Source organism: Panthera uncia, chromosome B4 (assembly GCF_023721935.1).
Source record: "Panthera uncia isolate 11264 chromosome B4, Puncia_PCG_1.0, whole genome shotgun sequence".
NCBI lineage: Eukaryota > Metazoa > Chordata > Mammalia > Carnivora > Felidae > Panthera > Panthera uncia.
In genome coordinates this window covers 101,810,094-101,833,107 of record NC_064809.1, presented here as the reverse complement: position 1 = coordinate 101,833,107, position 23,014 = coordinate 101,810,094, and the positions used below count along the sequence as shown (strand labels likewise).

General features: G+C 34.1%; 1 protein-coding gene across 1 annotated transcript in view; it reads left to right on the top strand.

Moving 5' to 3' along the window:
* PPFIA2 (PTPRF interacting protein alpha 2) overlaps positions 1–23,014 on the top strand; it is a 199,891-nt gene that overhangs the window by 12,863 nt on the left and 164,014 nt on the right. The window contains exon 3 of the mRNA XM_049626011.1: positions 4,138–4,212. Within this exon, the coding sequence (XP_049481968.1) occupies positions 4,138–4,212 (75 nt within the window). The remainder of the gene's footprint in view (positions 1–4,137; positions 4,213–23,014) is intronic.

The window sequence follows — 23,014 nt, the reverse complement described above, 5'->3', positions numbered from 1 at the left end:
CATAACTAAATGAAGCATTTTATACTATGGCGCTAGGAGCTGTAATAGTATGTACTAACTCATCAGAAGTTCCAGGGACATTGGTTAGTTCATAGGCAACTGAACTGATTATCAGCTAAGTATTGTTGAACAGTCTAAAGGAAAAGTGTTATGAGCTTGGATTCTGGAGTTGGACAGATATGGACAAGTGACTTCTCTAAACATCTGTTTTCCTCTTTTGAATGGAGAGCTAATAGTACTTAGCTCATAGAATTGCCATGAGGATTAAATGTGATCTGATGTGCAAAAAACTCTTATATGGTACTTAGCATATGGCAAGTGCTCATTGAATGTTAATGAGTATTACTGTTAATGTGAATAAATTTCAGCACTTGATAAAACTTTCAAACTAAGTAAAGATGTTGGTGTTACTGTTGATCCACATGCTTGTTTTAAGTAGCATTTTATTTAGTTATTGAAGGATTAATCTGTGCTTTCATGGACAGTTCCCCTAGGAATAGCTCACAGCTACTCAAGAGGCTAGGAAGGGTGGGGAAACAAATTACAACATTCTATAAGTACTATGGATACTATGTTATAATACAGAGAGATGATCAGAAGAAGATGCAATTAACCATTTCTCGAGGACAAGACACTACCGACTTTACAGGGTAAAGTTACACACGAAGAGCTAAACAAATTAGAGAAAATTAAGCATAGCTATGGATGATTACAATTACTGGCAGTTGTCATTATTAATGTCCTTATTTATACATACACTGAGTTGTAAGTTTGAATTTTCCTTATTAGCGAAGACTGACCGTAACTTTGAATATCACTCTCCAGTGTGTTAACCAATTTTGGAGGCTGGAGGAAATGATAAATATACATGTTTAAGTATAAGTAAAAATTCACAGTAAATATATATATGCACTCCATACATATTTCTGTGATCTAATATCATATTGCCCAAACTGGATTTGAACTTCTGGTCTAAGGAGAAAACATTTACAGTGTTTTCTGTTATAGGACTGATAATTCCAAAATGAAACCCTGCCATACCTTACTTTTAATTTGGAATCTATGCTTCTTCCACCAAAGTTTCTTTTCATCCTGAAACACATTTGTTATTTTTAGGGAATTATTTTATTTTAAATTCTCAGGGATAGGATGTATGTAGCTTTGAAACATCCTTTGGGGAAAAAATTCTTTAGTTATTTTTTATACCCTTCTGAAGAAAATTGATATAGTAGATGAAACTATAAATAAAAAATTCTAGGTGTACATAAATATTTTAGAGGTTATACTATAGCTCTATAAATTAAAAAATTAACATGTATTAACTAAGAGACTGCAAACAATGGATTCGTTGAATGTGGTTAAATAGCAAAAGAAATCAGAAAAGGTTACGTATAGAGCTAAGGATATCACCTGTGTACTTACATTTAGGAAAAAAAAAGTTAAAATTATAATTTTTCATGGCATATCAATCATGTCTAGATAGTTCCACAGCACACCAAATCTAACAAGGAAAGTAAAGGTAATTATGTCATTCTGCTGGTGCTGTGCTTAGCAGAGCAGAGCAAAAAGCTAAAAGCTGGTCAGAGACAATATTTTTTTCACTACTAATGCAATTTAAGCTATATAGACAAGGTAAAATGTTGGGATTCTTCATGCCTTAGAAAAGTTACTTTTTTGCATCCCACCTTTTTTCTTTGTTTGTTTGTCTTATTCAGTTTAGCAGAAATTAGTGCAATATGAATTAAATATAGAGAATAATTTATCCTAATAAAAACATGAATCATACATTTATCTCATAATGTATTGATATTTACCGCCCCAATTTTTGGATTTACAACTAATTCAAAATATATTCAGAAATTGTTTTTATTTTCTTGTAGAGACACCTTTAGATTCTTTACTTTGTGGGTAATATAATCTCAAGCTGTAGATACCATTCTAAATTTATTTGAGGGGTTATTCTATATTCAAGTTGTTTGATAAGCTTAATGATTTTTACCCTTTGAAGACTCACTATAATGAGAATAAAAATGTTTAACTTTTTGGTAAATAGGAATCATATTAGAACAATTTTTGTGATCATCAGTTTAGCAAAGAAAGTCAGGAAGATACTTTAACCTACAGGATAGCCTGGTTTCAGCCATTCTGTAAATGATTTGAAGAACTCTTTTAGAAACATTCCAGTGTATCAGTATATCTTAAAATAAGACACCTAACCTCTTCACAGCAGTGTTAATGTGATAGTATCAATGTTGCTTATAGTGAGATCGTTAACTTACATTTTGACAATTTCATATTGCTCTTCTCATCAACTACGATTCTTAGAACTTTCTCACTCAGAACACCTGAATTTTATAGCTGGTATTTTAGGAAGTGGGTGTAAAACTTTATAATCAACCCTGTTAAATATCAAGCACATCTACTAAGATTTTTGTTGATATCTGAATTCCACGCATCAGCAATCCTCCTTATTTTCAGCCTTCAGATATTTGCTTCTTTTACATCTATCCAGGCTGCTCATAAAAAAAGTATTCCCCAAGTCAAATCATCAAAGACTTCCTTTCAAGTAGTTCTTGTTCAGTTATTAATCAGAATTATTAGTTTTATGCATTTTAATGAACAATTGGATATTTGTCAAACAGCATGGGTATGTGTCAGGCTATCTAGCACACCTAAATATCATGAAAGATCCTATGTAATTAATTATCTTTGATATCAAATATCAATTCATGTACATATTACTAATTTTCAGAGGATTTGAGCATAACTAAATATAATTCATATTAAGCTCCTCTCAGATAGTTATTCTTTCTAACTCAAGATACATTTCAGGAGTGAAGTGCACCCAGCCACCTGAATATGTATCAGTTATCATTATACAGCACAAAAATATAATTGATATTTTTTAAAATTTCTTGTTAGATTCTAGATTAATAGGATATTAGTGGGGGGTTTTTGTCTGCTTACTAATTGAAAAGTAATGTTAAATTCAACTTTAATTATTATGTGAATTTCTAAAATATATTTAACCTATATTCTCACTTAAATCTTATCTTTTTAAAATAGGAAAATGTGATACACTAAAATATACTGTCAATGCATTAATAAAATTAGAGCTAATAAAAATATATATTAAAATACATATTAACTGCACAAATACTATAACATTCCCATGGAGCAAATTCTATGTTAGCTCATATTCAAAAATTCACCATGAATTGCATCTTAAGTTGAAGAACTGTGTGTTTTATTGATTGTTTTCTAAGGAAAATTAAGTCACTGTAGACATTAATTTTAATTCCAATTAAATTTGAATTAAATTAAATTAAATTCAGTTAAAATCCTTTCTCTGAATTCCTTAAATTTTTACATGATAATATATATTTTACATATATGTCATGTAGAGCATATCTAAAGATCTGAACATATAATAACTAAAACAATTTTAGAAGTTCTAAGAAAGCAAGAATTAAAGACCACTTCTTTGAGTTTCATTTATTTATGAAACATTTGTAAATCATATTATTTCCAAATCATAAATATTTTCAAACTAAATGTGCAGAGTATTCGGTTCTATAAAATATGATGGCTTAACCTTTGGTATCTGGAAGCTAGTTAGGAATTCCAGAGTAATCAAATAGTTTTCAATCCCTCAGTAGCAATGTAGACCTCTAACTAATACAACACTATGAGCAATAGACAACATTTTTTCAGATTCTGAGAATCTTTTATGAAGTTACTCATACCAAATGAAGCTCACATATTATTTTTTAAAAAGTAGAAAGATTTTGCCTATGTCTCATACTTAATCAGTGAGTCTTTTTCAGGGGAATTCATAATATATTTTTGAACTTTGCCTCCACTTACTGTGAGTCAGAATTAAGAATAAGCAGGTCTGTCTCTTTCCCGTTAGAAATTCTGTCATTGAGACTAAAATGACTTGCTTATAAGGAAATACCGTGATAGAGAGATGCTATAAGGTGACAATGTATTCATAGAATTTATGAGCACTTAGGGCTATAACTACGTTAAAAATTCGCCAAATATGACTGTCTCGGATAATGTTAATGATGGATTCAGCACAGTTTAACATGTATGGGATGTACATTACTGCACATATTTTGGTTTTTCTTCTAGGTAAGGGAGCGACTGAGGGTTTCTTTAGAAAGAGTCTCTGCACTGGAAGAAGAACTAGCTGCTGCTAATCAGGAGGTAACATACCAAACTTTCTCCTCTTTTGAGGTGTGATATCACTAGCATTATAGCCCTTGTGTTTCACATCACTTTGATTAAAACTGTCACAAAAAAGAAATTACATTCTGTATATGCCACTGAACAAGGTGTGTTGAAACCAGTTGCCAGAGTCATGTTCCCTGATATCTGGTGGTTCAGATCAGTCACTTAAAGATGAAAAGAAAATTATCAAGCTCTAGTGACAAAGTGGCTTAGAAAGACTGCAGTCAGAATGCCAGTCCTTTCAGAGAGTAAAACACAGCTCCAAAATTGGACAGCATGTCAAATATCTGCTAAACGTAGAAAATGGCACAAATGAAATTAAGTCCTTGGAGATATAAACATACTTCCCTTAAGGTTCTTACTCTTCTTATCTTCTAAAGCATCATGCCCGTGTTTAGTGGCACCATTAAATCCACTTCTCTTGCTCTCATTCATGACTAAGGTATTATAACCATCTCTGAGATTTAAAAAGTTGTGTTTTTTTTTCTTTAGAAAAATTGACTTATTTTGGTTTTTAGTATACAGATTAACTTGGGTCACTAGACCAGATAGATAGATAGATAGATAGATAGATAGATAGATAGATAGATATAGAGATAGATAGATATAGATATAGATATAGATATAGATATAGATATAGATAATTTATATATCTGTAAAAGAATATATTAAAATATATAAACAATAATGTGTATAGGCCACTAAAATCGACCCATCTCTTTCTCTGTCTCTAAGAGAGAGAATACTTGTAAGGCTACTTTTTCCTCCAGAAATGTATTCCAGTAAGGTAAATATTGGCATTGGTTAGTTGGACATACTAAAATAATTCTACAAAATATTCTTATTTTAAATAATTAAATATGTGGGCAGCTAATGTCATTAATTATAAGTATTATCAGGGCGTTCTTACTACAATAATATTTGCATTTACATTACACACACAAATACACGTTTTTAAGGCATGTTAAAAATTTCATTTTTAGTACAAATGTACAAATGTACTAGAAAAAGATTTTCTAGTACAAATCACCTTGTTCTTTAAAATAAGCTAAACCAAAAAAAAAAAAAAAACAAGTTTAAAGTTTGCCTTTGTTCTGGGTTTAACAACTTAAACTTTAGAAAAAATGGACTTTTAATTGCAGAGACAATCAGTTCCATGTCAACTAAATGCTAGCTGTGTTAAAAACATAAATGGTGGCATAATAGTTAAAAAATAAATAGACAAAGCATTCAGTTCAGCTTCATAAACTGGATGGCTTCAAATAAATAAAAATAAATAAATAAATGAAACAAAGGGAAATAAGAGATTGGTACATCTTAGTCATCACAGAAGAAAAGAACCTCTGAGATCATGGATGATGACAAGAAGTACTCAGTCTTTTTATGAGAAAGGATAGGTTTTACCTATACAGCAGGTATATGCATTCCTGGAACGTCCAGAAAGAAAATATTAAATGTCTGTTTATTTTGTGTTTTATCATTGTTAATTTTGATTTTCATGTATGTTTAAAAGTACATTTATTTTGGGTACATCCCTCAAAACATTTTATCAATAAGGGTAGAGAAACAAAAGCTTTGGCAACTACGAATATGAAAGCCTTGCTTACCATACAGTAATAAAGCCTCTGTCTGTTATAAACAAAGGTGAGGTGAGACCCCTTGGCCAAAGTATGTAGGCTGTGATAAAAATATCCCTCAAGTTCAAGTAAGGCGCTGAAAATTAGCTCCGGAAATGGCAACTGAATAGTTCAATTAGATATAAAATGGGAGAACAACACTTGAGGGAACCAAAGCAGAGGAAAGACTTTTGCTGGTTGTCTTAAACATTTTAGCCTCAAATTTTTTTGTAGTCTCTTATAGGCAGCATGGTCCATTTGATTCTTATATGTAAATTAAATATATTTTAAATCATTAACATCATTCTACAATTACTGCCGTCCTTCTGAATGCTTTTTGTTTTGTTTTAAATAATTTGTATAAGAGGATAGTAATTGTGTGCTCATTATTAACTTCAATATGTTTTATTTTTGTTGTTGATTTTTATTAACTTCCAGGTGGCTTAACCAGACTCCCTACTTAGGAAGCCACATATCCACAGATGGGCAAAGGGGTAGCAAAGTTATCTTAGTTTTCTAACAATAAATTGTTTATAAATAATTAATGATTTTAAGAGAGAGTACATGGAAAAACCAACTTTTACTTCATAATGAAATTTATATTTCACTATGAAAATCAAAAATAGAAAGAGAGAGAAAAATCAGAAGACACCTGCAGTGTGAGTTCTTAGAACAGCAGTTGGTACATGAAATCTCTTATAAGTAAGGCGTCATGTATTGATGATAAGAAACATTTAGAAATCTGACAAAATAAGCTTAGAAAAAATGTATACTATTGGCAGCTTTAGAAAGGGGAACTAGGTAAAGTTTGATTATTAGAGGAAGTAACTGAAAATATTTTAGAAAACAAAGGACAATTTTTTATAGAAAAAAAGAAAACTATTTAAGAACACATTCGTAAGAACCAAACAAAAATATGTAACATAGCCAAAAACAACCAGGTACTAGAACAAAATTCTGCATATGGCTAAATTAGCAAAGCGTTGGGGAAAATTTCATTTGCTGCTTCAGATTTTAAATTAAAATTAAAAATACTTACAAGTGTCCCTTATAATTCAATCTGTGCATTTCTTGAGTTCATATAGCAAGCTTGACAAGTGAGGATACCACATTATCAGAATCTGATTTGTGAGTTTCTGGTAGTGATAATAACCATCCAGATAGCAAGGAATCTATCCAAACATTTTCCTGAATTGTTTCAGTTCCAAAATTCAGAAAGGAGAAATCAGAGAGCAGAGGTTAAGACTGAAAGTGATACCTTGAGATGTATATTATATATCTAGATATCTAGATATATATATATATATATTGTAGAGTCTGAGAAAATGATAGAATGTAGTTTATTCTGTCATCATTATATTATACATATATATCAGCAGAATAATCCTGGAAGTTTGGTACTGCTATTATTTTACAGATGAACCTAGAGAGGTTATGTCTCCTAATATGCCATTCTCTCCTACTAGAAAATGTTGTTATCTCTGAATTTGTCTTAACTCTCTGTATTCAGGCAGTGCTAATCCCTCCATTTAACTGTGGCTACTCATTTACTCCCTTCTTTTTACATATACATTAAAACCACTATAGTTCAGGTCTTCATAAATTCTCACTTGGAATATTACTATAGATTTTTATTTATTCTTGTCTCCTATCCTTTTCTGCTATATAATTCTCCCAAGGTTAAACCTGCTAAGCAAAGCTCTAATCATAGTGACTATTTTTAATAACATATTCTAATGTGTAATATATACTTATATGTAATATATAGCATATTAGTGCATTAATAACATAACGATATACTGTATTATCATATGTTAATAATATAGGGATATATCAAGAATCTCTTCAATGGTCCTAACTTACAAATCTAGCTCTAACTCCCACCCCCTTACTGCCCTGACTGAGTCATTCTAAGGTCTTGTTAAAATATAGTATTCACTATTTTTGAAATCAGCCAACATTTTTCCTGCATCTTATGCTAATGTCTCTCTTGGAATGCTTCCACAATCCCAATTCACACACTGAAATCATATTTCCCCATTTAAACTCAAGTTCAGACATTACCTTTTTAATGAAATATTTTATGATTTCTTGCTAACAGTCATCACTCTTTAGTTTAAATTGCTAAAGCTCATTGCTGCAGCATTTATTATGACTGTTCAACAACTATTGGGGTTAATTATATATCTGTCTAAGCCTAAGTGGTTAGTTCCCTGATAAAGTGGACTGCATCTTGTTCATTTGTATTTATTGTATTCACCACAGTGATATGAACCTCATGATTAATATATATTTGTCAAATTTCATTGTATAGAATTTGTTCTAACCAGTGTTGTCACATTGTTCTTTTGCTGTTTCCTTAATACTCAAGTTTAAATAACCTTCATGCTCAAAAACCACAATGTATTGATTATATGGATTATATGAACAAGATGTCTTTCCAAATACAATTATTGAGTAACCACCAAGTGCAGAAAATTCCAAGTCTCTGACAGGAAGAATAGGAAAAAAATAAAATAAGTGAATCATAATGCAAATTTTCATGCAATTTTCCCTCAAGTGATGAAGACGAACATGTAAACATAAGTAAGATATAATGTCGTGCAAAACTAAATAAATGAAAAATATAGGCCCAAAAAGCAGAGAGAAGAGGGTATTTATCTGAACCAAAGGATCAGAGAAGGCTCACCCTTGAAGGAAAACTATGATTTGGCTTTAAAACAGGGGGAAAATGTTTCAGGCTGAGCAGAGCGTATGGAAAAAACAAAACAAAACCTGAAATTGGCCATTTCAAGAGTAAAGGATGATGTTGTGTTGGTAAGGATTTGGGTGTGAAAAGATGTGGCAGTAGAAAGTGGGGTGGTGGGGAGGACTCAATTTCAAGAGGGCCCTAAATGCCGTACACGAAGTGTAAAATTCATACGTTATGAGAATAAAGAAATGAAATGAGAAAGCATTGAAGGCTTTGTTTTATTTCTGTTTTGTTTTGTTTTGTTTTGGTAAAGTGAAAACCACTGAAAGTATGTTCCTTTTTTATTTTATTTTGTTTTTGTTTTTTTTTTTTTGTAAAGTGTTAGGTTAGAGTGGAGTAGAGCTTGAAAGCTGACATGATTGGCATGGCTGGCTGATGTAATTATCTGCTATGTGATTTTGATCATGACACCTCAATTCAACAAACATTTAATGGGCATCTTCTGTTTCCCAGGCAATGAATTAAGTACTAGATATCAATATATTAATAAAACTCAGACATTGATAAATCAGTAGTTCTCTCAAATATGGGAAATAGACATGTTACAAAGAAATTATAGTGGGAAGTTATTATTTATGAGGATGGAGTTTCAGTTTGAGAATATGAAAAAAGTTCTGAAGATGGATGGTGGTATAACAATGGCATAACAATGTAATCATACCTAATGTCACTAACCTCTACACTTAAAAATGGTTAAAATGGTAAATGGTACAGCTTACTACAATAAGAAATTAATTATAATACAATATGACTAATGTGAAAATGGGAGTAAGTACAAGGTTTTATAATATTACAAAACAGAGTAACCAGTTGTATGGGCACAAAAGAGGAAAAGCAGATGGTATTATAAAAGTTTTCCTAGAGAAATTTTGCCATTTGCAATAACATGGATGAATGTTGAGACATTACACTAAGTGAAACAAGTCAGACAAAGAAATATTGTAAGACCTTACTTATATATGTAGAATCTAAGAATGTTGAACTCACAGAAATAGAGTAGCTTGGTGATTGCCCAGGCTGGAGGGGTGGGAGAAATGGGAGAGGTTTGTCAAGGATACAAACTTTCTGTTATAAGGAATAAGATTAGGAGATCTGATGCATATACCATAGTGGCTGTAGTTAATGATACTGTATTGTATACAGCAAATTTTAAGATTTGCTCGAACAGGAGATGTTACATGTTTTCACCAGCAACAACTAAAAAATGGTAATTATGTGAGATGATGGAGGTGATGTATTAACTAACCTTATTGTAGTAAACATTCCAAAATATGTACATATATCAAATTACTGTTTTGTATGCCTTAAACTTACACAATGTATTTATCAATCGTATCTCACTAAAGGTGGAAAAATATTTCAGAATCTTCCTAGAGAAAAAAAAATTACCTAGAATTTGAAGGATGACTTTAAAGAGCTTACCAGATGGACTTGGAGGAAAAGAAGGGAAGCAGGCAGGAGGAGGGATGGGGACTAGGCTGCAGAAAATAGCAGATCTGGGTAGGGACGCCTGGAGCCTGGGCAACAGTGAGCCAATGAAGAGTCATTAAGGAGGGAAGGAATGTGATCACATTTTCAATTTTGCAGACCAGTGGGACCTCCAAAGGTTAAAGGTAAAAAAATGTATATGATAGCCAAAGTACCATGTTTATAGTTCAGATTTTGAAAACTCACTATGATTTTTTGAAAGAAACAAGGGACTAGTGTCAGAAAATACTGAACTGTGTAGAATGGAGGTATTACCAAGTCTGGCATTTTTTATGTTCTTTTAGTAATGGAAAATAATATAAATTAAAGAATCAAGATAATATTGTAAATAAATATATATACATAATAAAAATTTGCTGTCATTTTATGCCTCTTTGAATAACTCCACTTAGGTAGATTGTATTGTTAACGTTGAATACATTTTCCAGGCCATTGTCCTACAAAAGTGAGTTCAGGTTATTTAGACACAGAAAATACAATAAAGCCTTTATTTCTTGCAGAGTATTTTTGTTACTGCTTAAAATTGGAAAACCACACACACACACACACACACACACACACACACACACACACCAAATGTACAATAAAGGGAAGTGCAAAGAAGAATAAATAGATTACTTCCTAACAATGTGTTCTCTTTTAGCAGAAGCCCATATACTCTTAAAATTATTTGATTAAATGAGACAAAATGGATTATTTAGAAGTTACAGTAAAAACTTAATTGACAGACTAATTTTCACTGAATGTACAGGTGTGCTTATTTTAAAAGCTTTTCTACATGGTTGCATTATACATAAAAAGAACTGGCACATTGAATTGTAGGCTGAACTATATAAATTTTTTTATATTGCTTTCATTCTGTGTTGTTTATTCCAAGCAGTGAATTTACCAACTTTCAATTAGAATTTTCTTAAGGAAATTAGCATTTCATTTCACTTCCTCTATAACCAGCCTTATCCTGGGAGTCTAATTTCCTAAGGAAAAATTAAAGAACTTTCATGGGTATATCAAGTATCATTTGCATTCAGAATATTGGATCAGAATGGTGAGAGGAGCTACTGGTAGCAAGTTCACATTTGGGAAACTTGTAGGACCATGGACTGTGGCCATTGCTTTAAATACATTACATCATTAAGTCATCGAAATGATGTATTGGGTTTGGATAAGACCCAGTACTCTGTGGAATCCATGGAAATGAATGGAGACAGTGAATAGATACAGGTAAAGGGAGAACCTACCTTAAAAAGCAAACAAAAGTCTGGGAAGGAGCAATGAGAGATGTGAGACTCAATTGAGTCAAGAGTTAATGAAGCAAAAAGAAGGGCACCTGGGCAGTTCAGTCAGTTAAGCATTGGACTTTGGCTCATGTCATGATCTCACAGTTTGTGAGTTCAAGCCCCACCTCAGGCTCTGTGCTGACAGCTCAGAGCCTGGAACCTGCTTTCGATTCTGTGTTTGCCTCTCTTTCTGTCCCTCCCCTGCTCACTCTCTGTCTCTCAAAAATAAGTAAATATTATTTTTTTAAGTGAAGCAAAAAGAAAAAGAGAAAGTGAGAAAGAGAGTTTTAAGTGTAGAGATTGGAGATGGCCAACAGTGTCAAATGTCTTATGAAGACATAAAAGATTATGTTTAATATGGGGTGATTAGATTTACAATTAGGTTTCTGGAAATGTTTGCAAAGACAGTTTCAATAAAATATAATGGAAGGAGAATAGCTGTGATGGAAAGAATTTATGAGTCAATTATAAGTTTAGAAATGGAGATGATGAGTAATATTCTTCTGAGAAGTTTGGCAAAGAAGGAGAGAAGAGGTTAAAAGCTGAAAAGGTAGGCAATATTGAGAAATAGCCTATTGAAAAAGCTTTCGGCCAAGGAAAAAACAAAGGAGAAGCGATTTTTGATGGGCACCCACAATAGAGGATGGGCATGGTTTCAAGATCTATTGTAGGTAGTAGAACTCTTTCCTCTGAGAAATGGAGAAGGGAGAATGGAATATGTAGTGTAGAGATGAAGGAGGGGTTTGATTTGGAGGGAAAAGAAGGCATAGAGATTTTATCAGAAATATTTTTTCCCAAGGAAATAAGGGTCCTCTGCTAAGGGAGGTGGGAACAGAGATACTTTTTATGAACTTAAATAAAATTAAAATAAGACAATGTAGAATATGGCAAGGAGCCAGTAGGACCAAACAATGAAGGGGCATCCGGGTGGCTCGGTTGGTTAACTATCTGACTCTGGATTTTGGCTCAGGTCATGACCTCACAGTTGATGAGATTGAACCTTGCCTTGGGCTCTGGCTGACAGCACAGAACCTGTGTGGGATTCTGTCTCTCTCTCTCTCTCTCTCAAAATAAATAAATAAACATATTTTTAAAAAAAGATTAAACAAGGAAAATCTCTCAGGGGAGATGCTCATTGAGTTCCCCAGTGAACTTATAATTGCTGGCTTCCACAACACTTACAAACTGAAACAACATGGATTCTACCATGATGTTTCCTTATGTAAATGTATCAAGGTTTGTTATACATCACAATTTGAAAGAAAGAAATAGGAATATGAAATTGAAGTTGTTTCAGATGACTTTGGCCACTTTGAATAAATCCAGAAGTGAAATGCTTTTCTAAAATTTGACAGGGGTAAAAATCAGGAAGCTTCTAAAATCCACGAGCAACTTAGCTATATTTACATAGTTGGAAAGAAATTTAGTAGCTGAACATGATCCAGAAAAATGTGGAAAGTGAGAGAGCTTTAGTAAAGAAATTTGCTTTGGGGGAACTGATAGCAATACTCATCTAAACTTATGTGATCATTTATTTGCAGACTTAATGAAATGACCAAGCCATTTTCCTCTTCAAATTAAAGCTGCCATTTCTGTGAGTGGAAGGCTCCAGATGTAGAAATAAGAGACCACTGCAAAAGTTCTTGAGTTATTTCAGATTCATAAAATTCATAATTATTCATCTTGATAGACTCTGCCAACTACTTGTTTTTTGGTTCTTTTCATTCTCTTTCCCAGTTCCATGAGATGAATGTCTATTACTGCCTTCATAAAAATGATTAATCTTACAACAACCTTCTAATTTCCTGCATGTTTACATATTCCAGATAGCCTAATCAGCTGACTAGCTTATTTTCACCATTAGTAAATGTATGAAACTATTTTCGTCATTAGTAAATTCAATGACCAATTTTGAATTAACATTCTCACAGAAAGTCAAATACAAGTTTTTCTGTGTTTTATTAGCATTTGAAGCAAGTCATTATCACTACACTTACCTGAAAATGCTATTTGTTTAATGACAGCAGTGTTTGCATAAAGTGATGACATCTTGCAGCCCCTAACTTCTATCTCTTGAAGACAATGTAAAACTCTCCAATGTGACATTTTTAGCTTGCCTGCAAACTATTATGACTTTCTGATAGACTCACTTATTGGAAACCTATAATTCCTGTTGGAGTTGTATCATTTTGGGTTAGAAAATTGGGTAGTTCTTAATTGATTTTATTTCATTGAAGAGTTTAATAATAGTTGAATGATGTCCTTTTTTTGCTTTACTTTGGTAAACTCAAAGCTTCAGCATTGTCAAACCAACTGTTATTCACAAAGGCCTACAGTTGCTTATTATACTTCTAGATTATCCTTCATGATGATACTGTATTGTAAAGATAAGTGTAGATATTGTAAATTGCTCACGTTATTATCATCAGTAGGAAATGTCTTCTTTGCTGTTGATAATTGTACTGTTCCAACACAAAGAATCTTTCCCCCCAAAAAAGGAAGTCAAGATGTCTTATGACAACATATGTTAAAATGCAACAATGAAAAGAGCTAAAGAAATTGCTGTTTGCTACTCCCACTGTTTTTACTATTTCCAAAACCTGTGTGAAGCAATTGTTTAAAATATAGGTTAAAGTTGTCTCCTGTTGTGTATGAAACATTTGAAGTCTGTTTGCCAATTTTTTTTTACTCTTTTTCCCATTTTGGTTAGAATCTTTTCCCTGATGAAAGCATAGGATTTGTTTTTCTAAGATAGCAGGAATGACTTTTTTATCTTTGCATATGGAGATTATGAACTGGTTTTTTTTAATCTTTTAACAGCAAGATCATGCTTGATATTAATACTTTGATCATAAGCATCATAAATTGACCCATTTTATGTTACCCATGTGTTTACTAAAGCATTCTTATTAATTTTAAAGCTGACAAATTTGAAAAAGATTACTTCTCTTTTAAAAAATATAAAAGGAATACTGAAATTTAGTGGGCGACAAGGTAGAGGAAAAAAAAAAGATTCCAGTTGAGTCGTAGAATATCACTTTCTAATTTTGTAACTGCTGGCAAATTATTTACTCTCTCTGCAGCTCAGTTTTCTTATCTGTGAAATAGAATACTAATAAATTTGGGATCAGCTTATCTTTCTTTTTTTTTTCAATATATGAAATTTATCGTCAAATTGGTTTCCATACAACACCCAGTGCTCATCCCAAAAGGTGCCCTCCTCAATACCCACTACCCACCCTCCCCTCCCTCCCACCCCCCATCAACCCTCAGTTTGTTCTCAGTTTTTAAGAGTCTTTTATGCTTTGGCTCTCTCCCACTCTAACCTCTTTTTTTTTTCCTTCCCCTCCTCCATGGGTTTCTGTTAACTTTCTCAGGATCCACATAAGAGTGAAAACATATGGTATCTATCTTTCTCTGTATGGCTTATTTCACTTAGCATAACACTCTCCAGTTCCATCCATGTTGCCACAAAGGGCCATATTTCGTTCTTTCTCAATGCCATGTAGTACTCCATTGTGTATATAAACCACAATTTCTTTATCCATTCATCAGTTGATGGACATTTAGGCTCTTTCCATAATTTGGCTATTGTTGAGAGTGCTGCTATAAATATTGGGGTACAAGTGCCCCTATGCATCAGTACTCCTGTATCCCTTGGGTAAATTCCTAGCAGTGCTATTGCTGGGTCATAGGGTAGGTCTATTTTTAATTTTATGAGGAACCTCCACACTGCTTTCCAGAGTGTCAGCCTATCTTTCAAAGAAGGCATGATACTTGGATGAGATTATATACAAGGGAGTACTTGGTAAACTTGAAGTGCTAAACTTGTATTGCTATTGCAAGGCTCAAAAGGCCAATATCAGCTGCTTATTAGTTGAGAAGATGAAAAATATTTTCTGCTGACAATTTCAACTTTATGGTAAACAAAATAACAGTACTTTCTTTTATGCCCAGGACTAAATCTCCTTTTCTTGGATAAATAAACATTTATTCATAAGATGATTGTGTAGCACAACATGCATTTTATAAATTACTTTGCAATTCACTTATTTATGCAGTTGGTAAAAATAACAGCAGTCTACAGTTTTTTGAGAGACGATTGTGTGCCTGCTGAGCACTATATATCTACCCAAACACATGCATACAGTTTTAAGTTAATCATCCCAATTAATTTATGAGAGAAGTAGAAATATTACTAGCATTTTGCAAATGAGGAAATTGAGACTTAGAGAAATTAATAGAATTATTTTGAGAGTTATCACTAGTCAGTAAGAATCCAGAGCCAGGATATCTGACTCAAAATTGGAGTGTTTAACAGTAGCCACTAGGCTGCATGGCCTTTCTCTTAATAACAAAATGTCTTTATGTATGAAAACTGTATTTTTAAATAAACAGTTTGCCTTCTACCAGTAACTAAATTCATCGTGACATCCTCATATTTGTTATATTCTTATGGATGAGTTCAAGATTCATAGTTTCATTATATTGACAGGGATAAAAATAGGTGTTAACTAAATTAATAAAACATACATTAAATCAACTAATTAGTCAATTTTTAAACTGTTGAATATTGGATTGAAATTAAACAATTAACTCTATAGAAAAGATTTAAACATCTAGATATTTGCAGTTTGGAAAAATAAGATTACTGGATTTTAAACTTTGCATCTAAGTGTTTTTTCTTGGTATAGACTTAAGTGTCAGTGACTCTGACTAGTGCCCTGAAGTAAATAGCATGGCAATGTTGTGTTGGCCCCTATGTTTTCAATGTAGAAAATGTGAGACCTCAGATTATATTAAAGAAGATCAGAGAGTTTTTATAGCACTTCTTTATTCTCATTTCATTTTCTTCAGGGAAAAACAAACAAAAAAAAAATTAGTGTTGAGAAATTTGGAAGTTTCAAGTAGGTGAACTTTTGAGACATTAAAAGGAAATGGATGGGGGTGCCTGGGTGGCTCAGTCGGTTAAGTGTCAGATTCTTGGTTTCAGCTGAGGTCATGATCTCATGGTTTCATGAGTTGAAGCCCCACATCAGTCTCCAAGCTGACAGTGCAGAGCCTGCTTGGGATTCTCTGTGTCTCTTTCTGCCCCTCACCCACTTGTACTGTCTCCGTCTCTCTCAAAAAAAAATAAATAAATAAAAAATTTTTTTTAAAGAAGGAAAGGAAATGGATGAACAAAAAGGATGCATGAATTGCTTTAATTTCTTTTTTTTTGTAATTAGTAATTTGACTGCTCATGATTATACTTTTTAAAAACTTAATAGCAGAAGACATCACAAATTTGATCAGCTAGTATTTATCATATGCTGTTTGTCTCTATTTGGGCTGCTGTAACATAGCATTGGATGTTTAAACAACAAACATCATTTCTCATAGTTCTGGGAGCTAAGGTGTCCAGAGTCAAGATGCTGGCAAATTTGGTGCCTGCTGAGAGCCCACTCCTGGTTCAAAGATGGCTGTCTTCTCACTGTGTACTCACATGGCTAAATGGGCAAGGGAGCCCTCTGGGTTCGCTTTTATTTATTTTTTAAAAATTGTTTTAAATGTTTAATTTTGAGAGAGAAAGACAGAATCTAAAGCAAGCTTTAGGCTCTGAGCTGTCAGCACACAGCCTGACACGGGCTTGAACTCAAGAACCACAAGATCACGACCTGAGCCCAAATCGGACACTTAGCCAACTGAGAAACCCAGGTGCCCCTCTGAGTTCTCTTTTATAATGACACTAATCCCAATCATAAGGGCTGAGCCCTAATGCACTTATCACTCTCAAAGGCCTCACCTCTTAATACCATCTCACAGGGGAATAGAGGACAGAGGGATTTCAGCATATGAATTTTGAGGGGAAACAAATGTTTAGAACAGCACTAAGCCAAACTGCAAAGTTTGAAGGTACAGTCCCCTACAAGACTAGCCTCACTTCTGATCCTAACTGCAAGTTCAAGGGATTTGAAAATCCACTCTCAGATTCAGTAATTCACTAGAAAGACTCATAGATCTCACTAAGAGCTGTTACACTCAGGTTATGTTTTATTACAGGGAAAGTATATAGATCAAAATCAGCCAAGGAAACAAATGCATAGGGCAAAGTCTAGGAGGGCTCCAGAGGCTGTTTCTGTTGTTCTCAGGATGCATTACCTTCCTAGAATTGGTCCATAACAATATGCACAGAGCCTGCCAACGAGAGAAGCTCACCAAAGCTTTGATGTGTAGATTTTTATTACGATTTCCTTACATAAACATGATTGTCCATGTGGCTGATCTCAGCCTCCAAGTCAAGATGCAAAACCTCCTAAATCATATGGTTGGTCTTTCTGGGATAATCGGCCCCCAACTTAAGACTATTGTATGTGCCATCCTAGGAACTACAATGTCCAGACCTTGCCCTAAACAAAGACATTCCTAGAAGTCATGGCACAGATCACCTCCTAAAAGCTAAGGGTTGGGCCAAAATCTTTACTATACAACAATAAATTATCTTAACTGTCTGTCTTAATTGAAGATTTTTACAAACACTAAGTGCTGATAATATCTCCTTATTTAGTAACGTGTTGATAAGGCAAATATGTTATTTTTCACCCAGAAAACACTGCCAGTGGGACATAAGGAGGATAGTAACTTATAAGCAGGATCAGAATATTTGTTGAGAAAGTTTTGTAACAGAAAAAGCATGACAGAGGGAGAGAGGGGAAAATACAGTCTTTTAAGAGAAAATTGCAAAACAGATTATAGTGTCATTAGAAATATTTGGGGGCACCTACTGTTTTGGAGGCATTAGGCTGGGCCAAACACTAAAGTGGTGCTTTTACACTCTCTTTTAGGCAGATTCAATCACTTGCCTCTCCTCTCCTCAGGTTTATGGATCTCTACATCATGAGGTAATTGCTATTAACAGTGAAAATATATTGAGATCGTATTATTGCCTCAACACCATACAGCCATTTTAGAGATGCAGAAACATGGTTCTAAAGCTAGAGGTAACTCACCTGAAATATACAACTAGTAAATTACTGAGCCACTAGGGTTTTCTTGGCTCCATTAATTTCTTCAGATCCTTACTTTTTAAAACTCTTCATAAGGTTTTGGTTATTCCCCATTGATTTCCGGAAGTGTAGCTATTATCTATCCAAATGATTGGATGGATTTGTACCCACACAAATGTTTCTGTATGTTTTTGTATGCTGAATAAAGCAGTTGGAGGAAGAAAATAAGTTAATACTATAACGTTAGAAGAAAAGCAGTCTGCTGAAGCTCTAGTCCTTTTTTTTTTAAATCAGTTATTTCTGATATATAGGATTCTGTCACTAAAAAAGGTAAATAAATGGAGAGGAAATATACCATAATTGAATAGTTCTCAACCAGCATCACCTATAAAGCATTTGAAAAATATAAATATATCTAGAAATTCTTATCCATTGTTAGCATGAGACCTGGCTATATTCACTTTAAAAGAAAAAGTGTTATAATTGATTCCTATGTTAGCTTAAGATTAGAACTAGAGGAAGGATATAGTAGAGGAAAACCATGGGTTTTGAAGCAAACAGACAGGTTTGGCTTTCTAGCCTGCCATTTATAAGCTATATGATTTTCCCTGAGTCAGTTAGTATTTTTTAATGTTTATTTATATTTGAGAGAGAGAGAGAGAGAGAGATGGAGACAGAGTGCGAGCAGGGAGGAGCAGAAAGAGAGAGGCAGACACAGAATCCGAAGCAGAATCCGACACAGAATCTGTGCTGAGCTGTCAGCACAGAGCCCGACGTGAGGCTCGAACTCATGAGCTGTGAGATCATGCCATGAGCTGAAGTTGGACACTTAACTGACTGAGCCACCCAGTATTGCCCCTAAATATTTTTTAATGAATCAGTTAACATTTTTAAATCTGTGAGTGTCTATCAGTAAAATATGAATGAGATCAATAACTACTTACAAACCTGTAAGAATGAAATAACAAAGTAAAAAATCTAGCACAATATAAAAATACTCAATAAATGATAAATATCATGCTGAGAATCAAAATGGTGATGGCTCTTACTTCTCTAATGAGAATAATTTGGGAGACATATAAACTTGTTCCATGAAGAGATGATTAAAATGTTGTGCAAATGCTCAGGACCATTCTTCCCAAAGCTAGTTAGAAACTCTAGGGATATGATTTGGAAAGTATGATTAAATTCCACCAAAAACTTTTCTTGAAATTAACATGCTCAAAACACTATTTCAGGTATCAAACATAAGGTTCAGAGGATGACACCTATAGGCTCAGTGTGGAAGTATTAACAGGTGCAGATCTAAGTCCTGATTTGCTGCAAGAGGACACTGATGAGATAAATGTTTGAACCAACTTACCTCTAGTCATTCAGACCATAATCCAGCTCTAATATGTATTCTGATTTACATGTATGACTAAGCTAACATCGAACCCTGAGTCACCTTGCTTTACTGGCTATTTGTGATAGAATATTAAGTAGGGCCCATCTGTCCAATATGACCACATTATAGCAAAGCCCCCAGTCCAACATGGTGCTCCAACCAAGGTGCTCTACTGTCTTTTCACACTTCTGACCATGGTAACAGAAACCCTAATGGTTATTAAATTCATTGCTCAGGGCCATGCTCCCTTGAAATTTAAAGAATCTCCTTCCACTTATGTCAGAATTAGACTCATCACAAGGATAGTGCATCATCTTAGACATACTTCTTGTAACAACCAAAGTAACTAATTTTATCTGTATATAAACTCAATATAGTGCTTCTAAAATATACAGCTGGTTCTAACTCATAACATCCATTTCTACAAGTTGTTTTTATCCTTTCTTACTGACAGTTTATCACAATTTTTATTGACTCAACCGACACATACACACACGCACAATGACTTTGGGTTGAAGTGCCTGCCATAGTTGTCATCACTCTAGGCAGCAAGAAGGGGATAAAGATGTATATAAAGATAAATTTTAGGGGCATGATAAGGAAGCAGCACACATGATTTTTGTTTACATTGAACAAATACTCTGAGCTGTAAAGGAGACCAACAAGTGCATTCTCTAGTCATATGGCTGTATGCAGAAGTTCTGTTGCTAAAGAATGGGGGAATTGATATTAATGTGCAACAAGGAGCCTCTAGAACACATGGAATATAAGGAATGCTCGGGGAGCGCCTGGGTGGCTCAGTCAGTTAAGTGTCCAACTCTTGTTTCGACTTAGGTCAACAAGCCTCTTATCAGGCTCCATGCTGATAGTGCAGAGCCTGCTTGGGATTCTCTCTCTATCCCTGTCTCTGCCCCTCCCGTGTTCTCTCTCTCTCTCTCTCTCTCTCTCTCTCTTTCTCTGTCAAAATCAATAAAATAAACTTCAAAAAATAAAGAATGCTTGAGATTCATTGGTAAATTGAATAAAGTCATATATAAATATGTACACAAATATCAGTAGCATTCCCACACTAGCAGTAAATAAATAAATAGAAATAAAAAGTAATAAAATCAAGGGGCACTTGGGTGGCTCAGTCAGATGAGCTTCAGACTCTTGATTTTGGCTCAGGTCATGATCCCAAGGTCATGGGATTGAGCCCCGCATCTGGCTCCATGCTGAAAGAGAAGATTCTTTCTCTCTCTCCCTCTGCCCCTATCCCCCACTCATGCACTCTCTTTCTCTCTAAAATAAAAAAAAAATAAATTTTAAGTAGCAAAATCAAAATCACAAAAATTGAAGACCATCAAAAATGATTTATCAAAAATGTATGCAAACGTAACAATTTAAGATCTTATTTATATTTAGCAGAAACAACATTCACTCAACATTCATTGAAATAACAATTGTAACTAACAATTATAGAGTACCTAGAGAGGCCCTCTTCTAAGTGTTTTATGCAGTTTAACTCATTGTGTCTTTACATTAGTAGTCTTTGAGGCTGCTATTACAAACATCATTATTTACAGAAAAGGAAACTGAAGCCCAGAGAAGGTAAATAATTCATGTAAGTTTATCCTGTTAAAAGTGGCAGAACCAGAACTCTACTTCATATCTCCTGCTTTTTTTTAAATGTTTTTTATTATTTATTCTTGAGAGTGAGAGAGAGCACAAGCAGAGGAGAGGCAGAGAGAGAAGGAGACACAGAATCCAAAGCAGGCTGAAGGCTCTGAGCTATCAGCACAGAGGCTGACGCGGGGCTCAAACTCCTGAACTACAATATCATGACCTGAGCCAAAGTTGGCCACTTAACCAACTGAGCCACTCAGGAGTCTTATATCTCATGCTCTTAATCAGCACTTTGTATAATCCCCTTGGACAAGTAGCAAGCACTGTTTTGGCCCTTGAGGACATACCAGTAATCAAATCAGAAATTATCCCTGCCTCAAAGAGCTTGTGTTAGAAACATATAAATTTAAAAATAATTTCAGATAGTAATAAATTCTATGAAACAAATCACATGGGGCTATGGATAGAAAATATTGCAAATCTAATCTACAATTATTTTTAAGATATTTCCTTGTTCCCTCAGTTCTTACTTTTGTAATACTATTAATCAGTGTCATTATGTCATCCAAAATTCCTATTTTGACCAGAGAATACCAAAGAGCACATAAAAAGAACACATTCACTTCATTGAGTAATTTCATTGTCAAGGATAATTTATCCTATATTTCTACTGACTTAAATGGCATTAGAAACAATGTGTGAAACTGAGTAGAGAACGGAAGCCTAAAAACTCAAGAAATGCAGTTACAGTTCTTTCACTGGGTCCATTTGAACAGTTTTGAATTTTTTTTTATTTCACTTATTTTTTTTTTTATTTGAATATAGTAGACACACAATGTTGCATTAGTTTCAGGTGTACAACATAGTGATTCGATGAGTTTACACATTATGCTATGTTCACCACTTGGGTAGCTACCATCTGTCCCCATGTATCGCTACTACAATATCATTGACTGTATCCCCTATGCTGTTTTTTATTTTTAGTTTTTTTTAAATATTTTTATTCATTTATTTTGAGAGAGGGTGGAGAAGGGGCAGAGAGAGAGGGAGGGAGATAGAGAATTCCAAGCAGGCCCACATCGACAATGCAGAGCTCGAACTCACCAACTCACGAGATCATGACCTGAGCGGAAACCAAGGGTTGGATGCTCAACCAACTGACTCACCCAGGCATGCCCCACCCCACCACCCCCCACCCATTGCAGCTTTTTAAAAAAGAGATAGGCGTGATCTACTACATCAGGGATCAGCAAAACTTTTCTGTAAAGAAGCATCTAATAAATATTTTGGGCTCTGTGGGCCAGATGGTCTCTGTCACAACTACTCTACCATTGTAGAGTGAAAGCAATCATAGACAGTCATGTAAACAAATGAACTTGGCCATGTTCCAATAAAAATTGATTTATGGACACTGGAAATTGAATTTCTTATACTTTCTGTGTGTCACAAAGTATTATCCTTCTTTTGATTATTTTTCAACCATTCAAAAATGCACAAACCATTTTTAGCTTTCAGTCCTGACAAAAATAGGCAGCCTGAGGGCTGTAGCTGAATACCTTTGCACTAGATGATCACTTAGGGCCTGTCCTAGAGGTTCACTGTCACAGGCCTTCAGCAGCTTTTCACTGCACCTGCCTGCCTCAACCTGCGCAAGAGATGAGACAAAA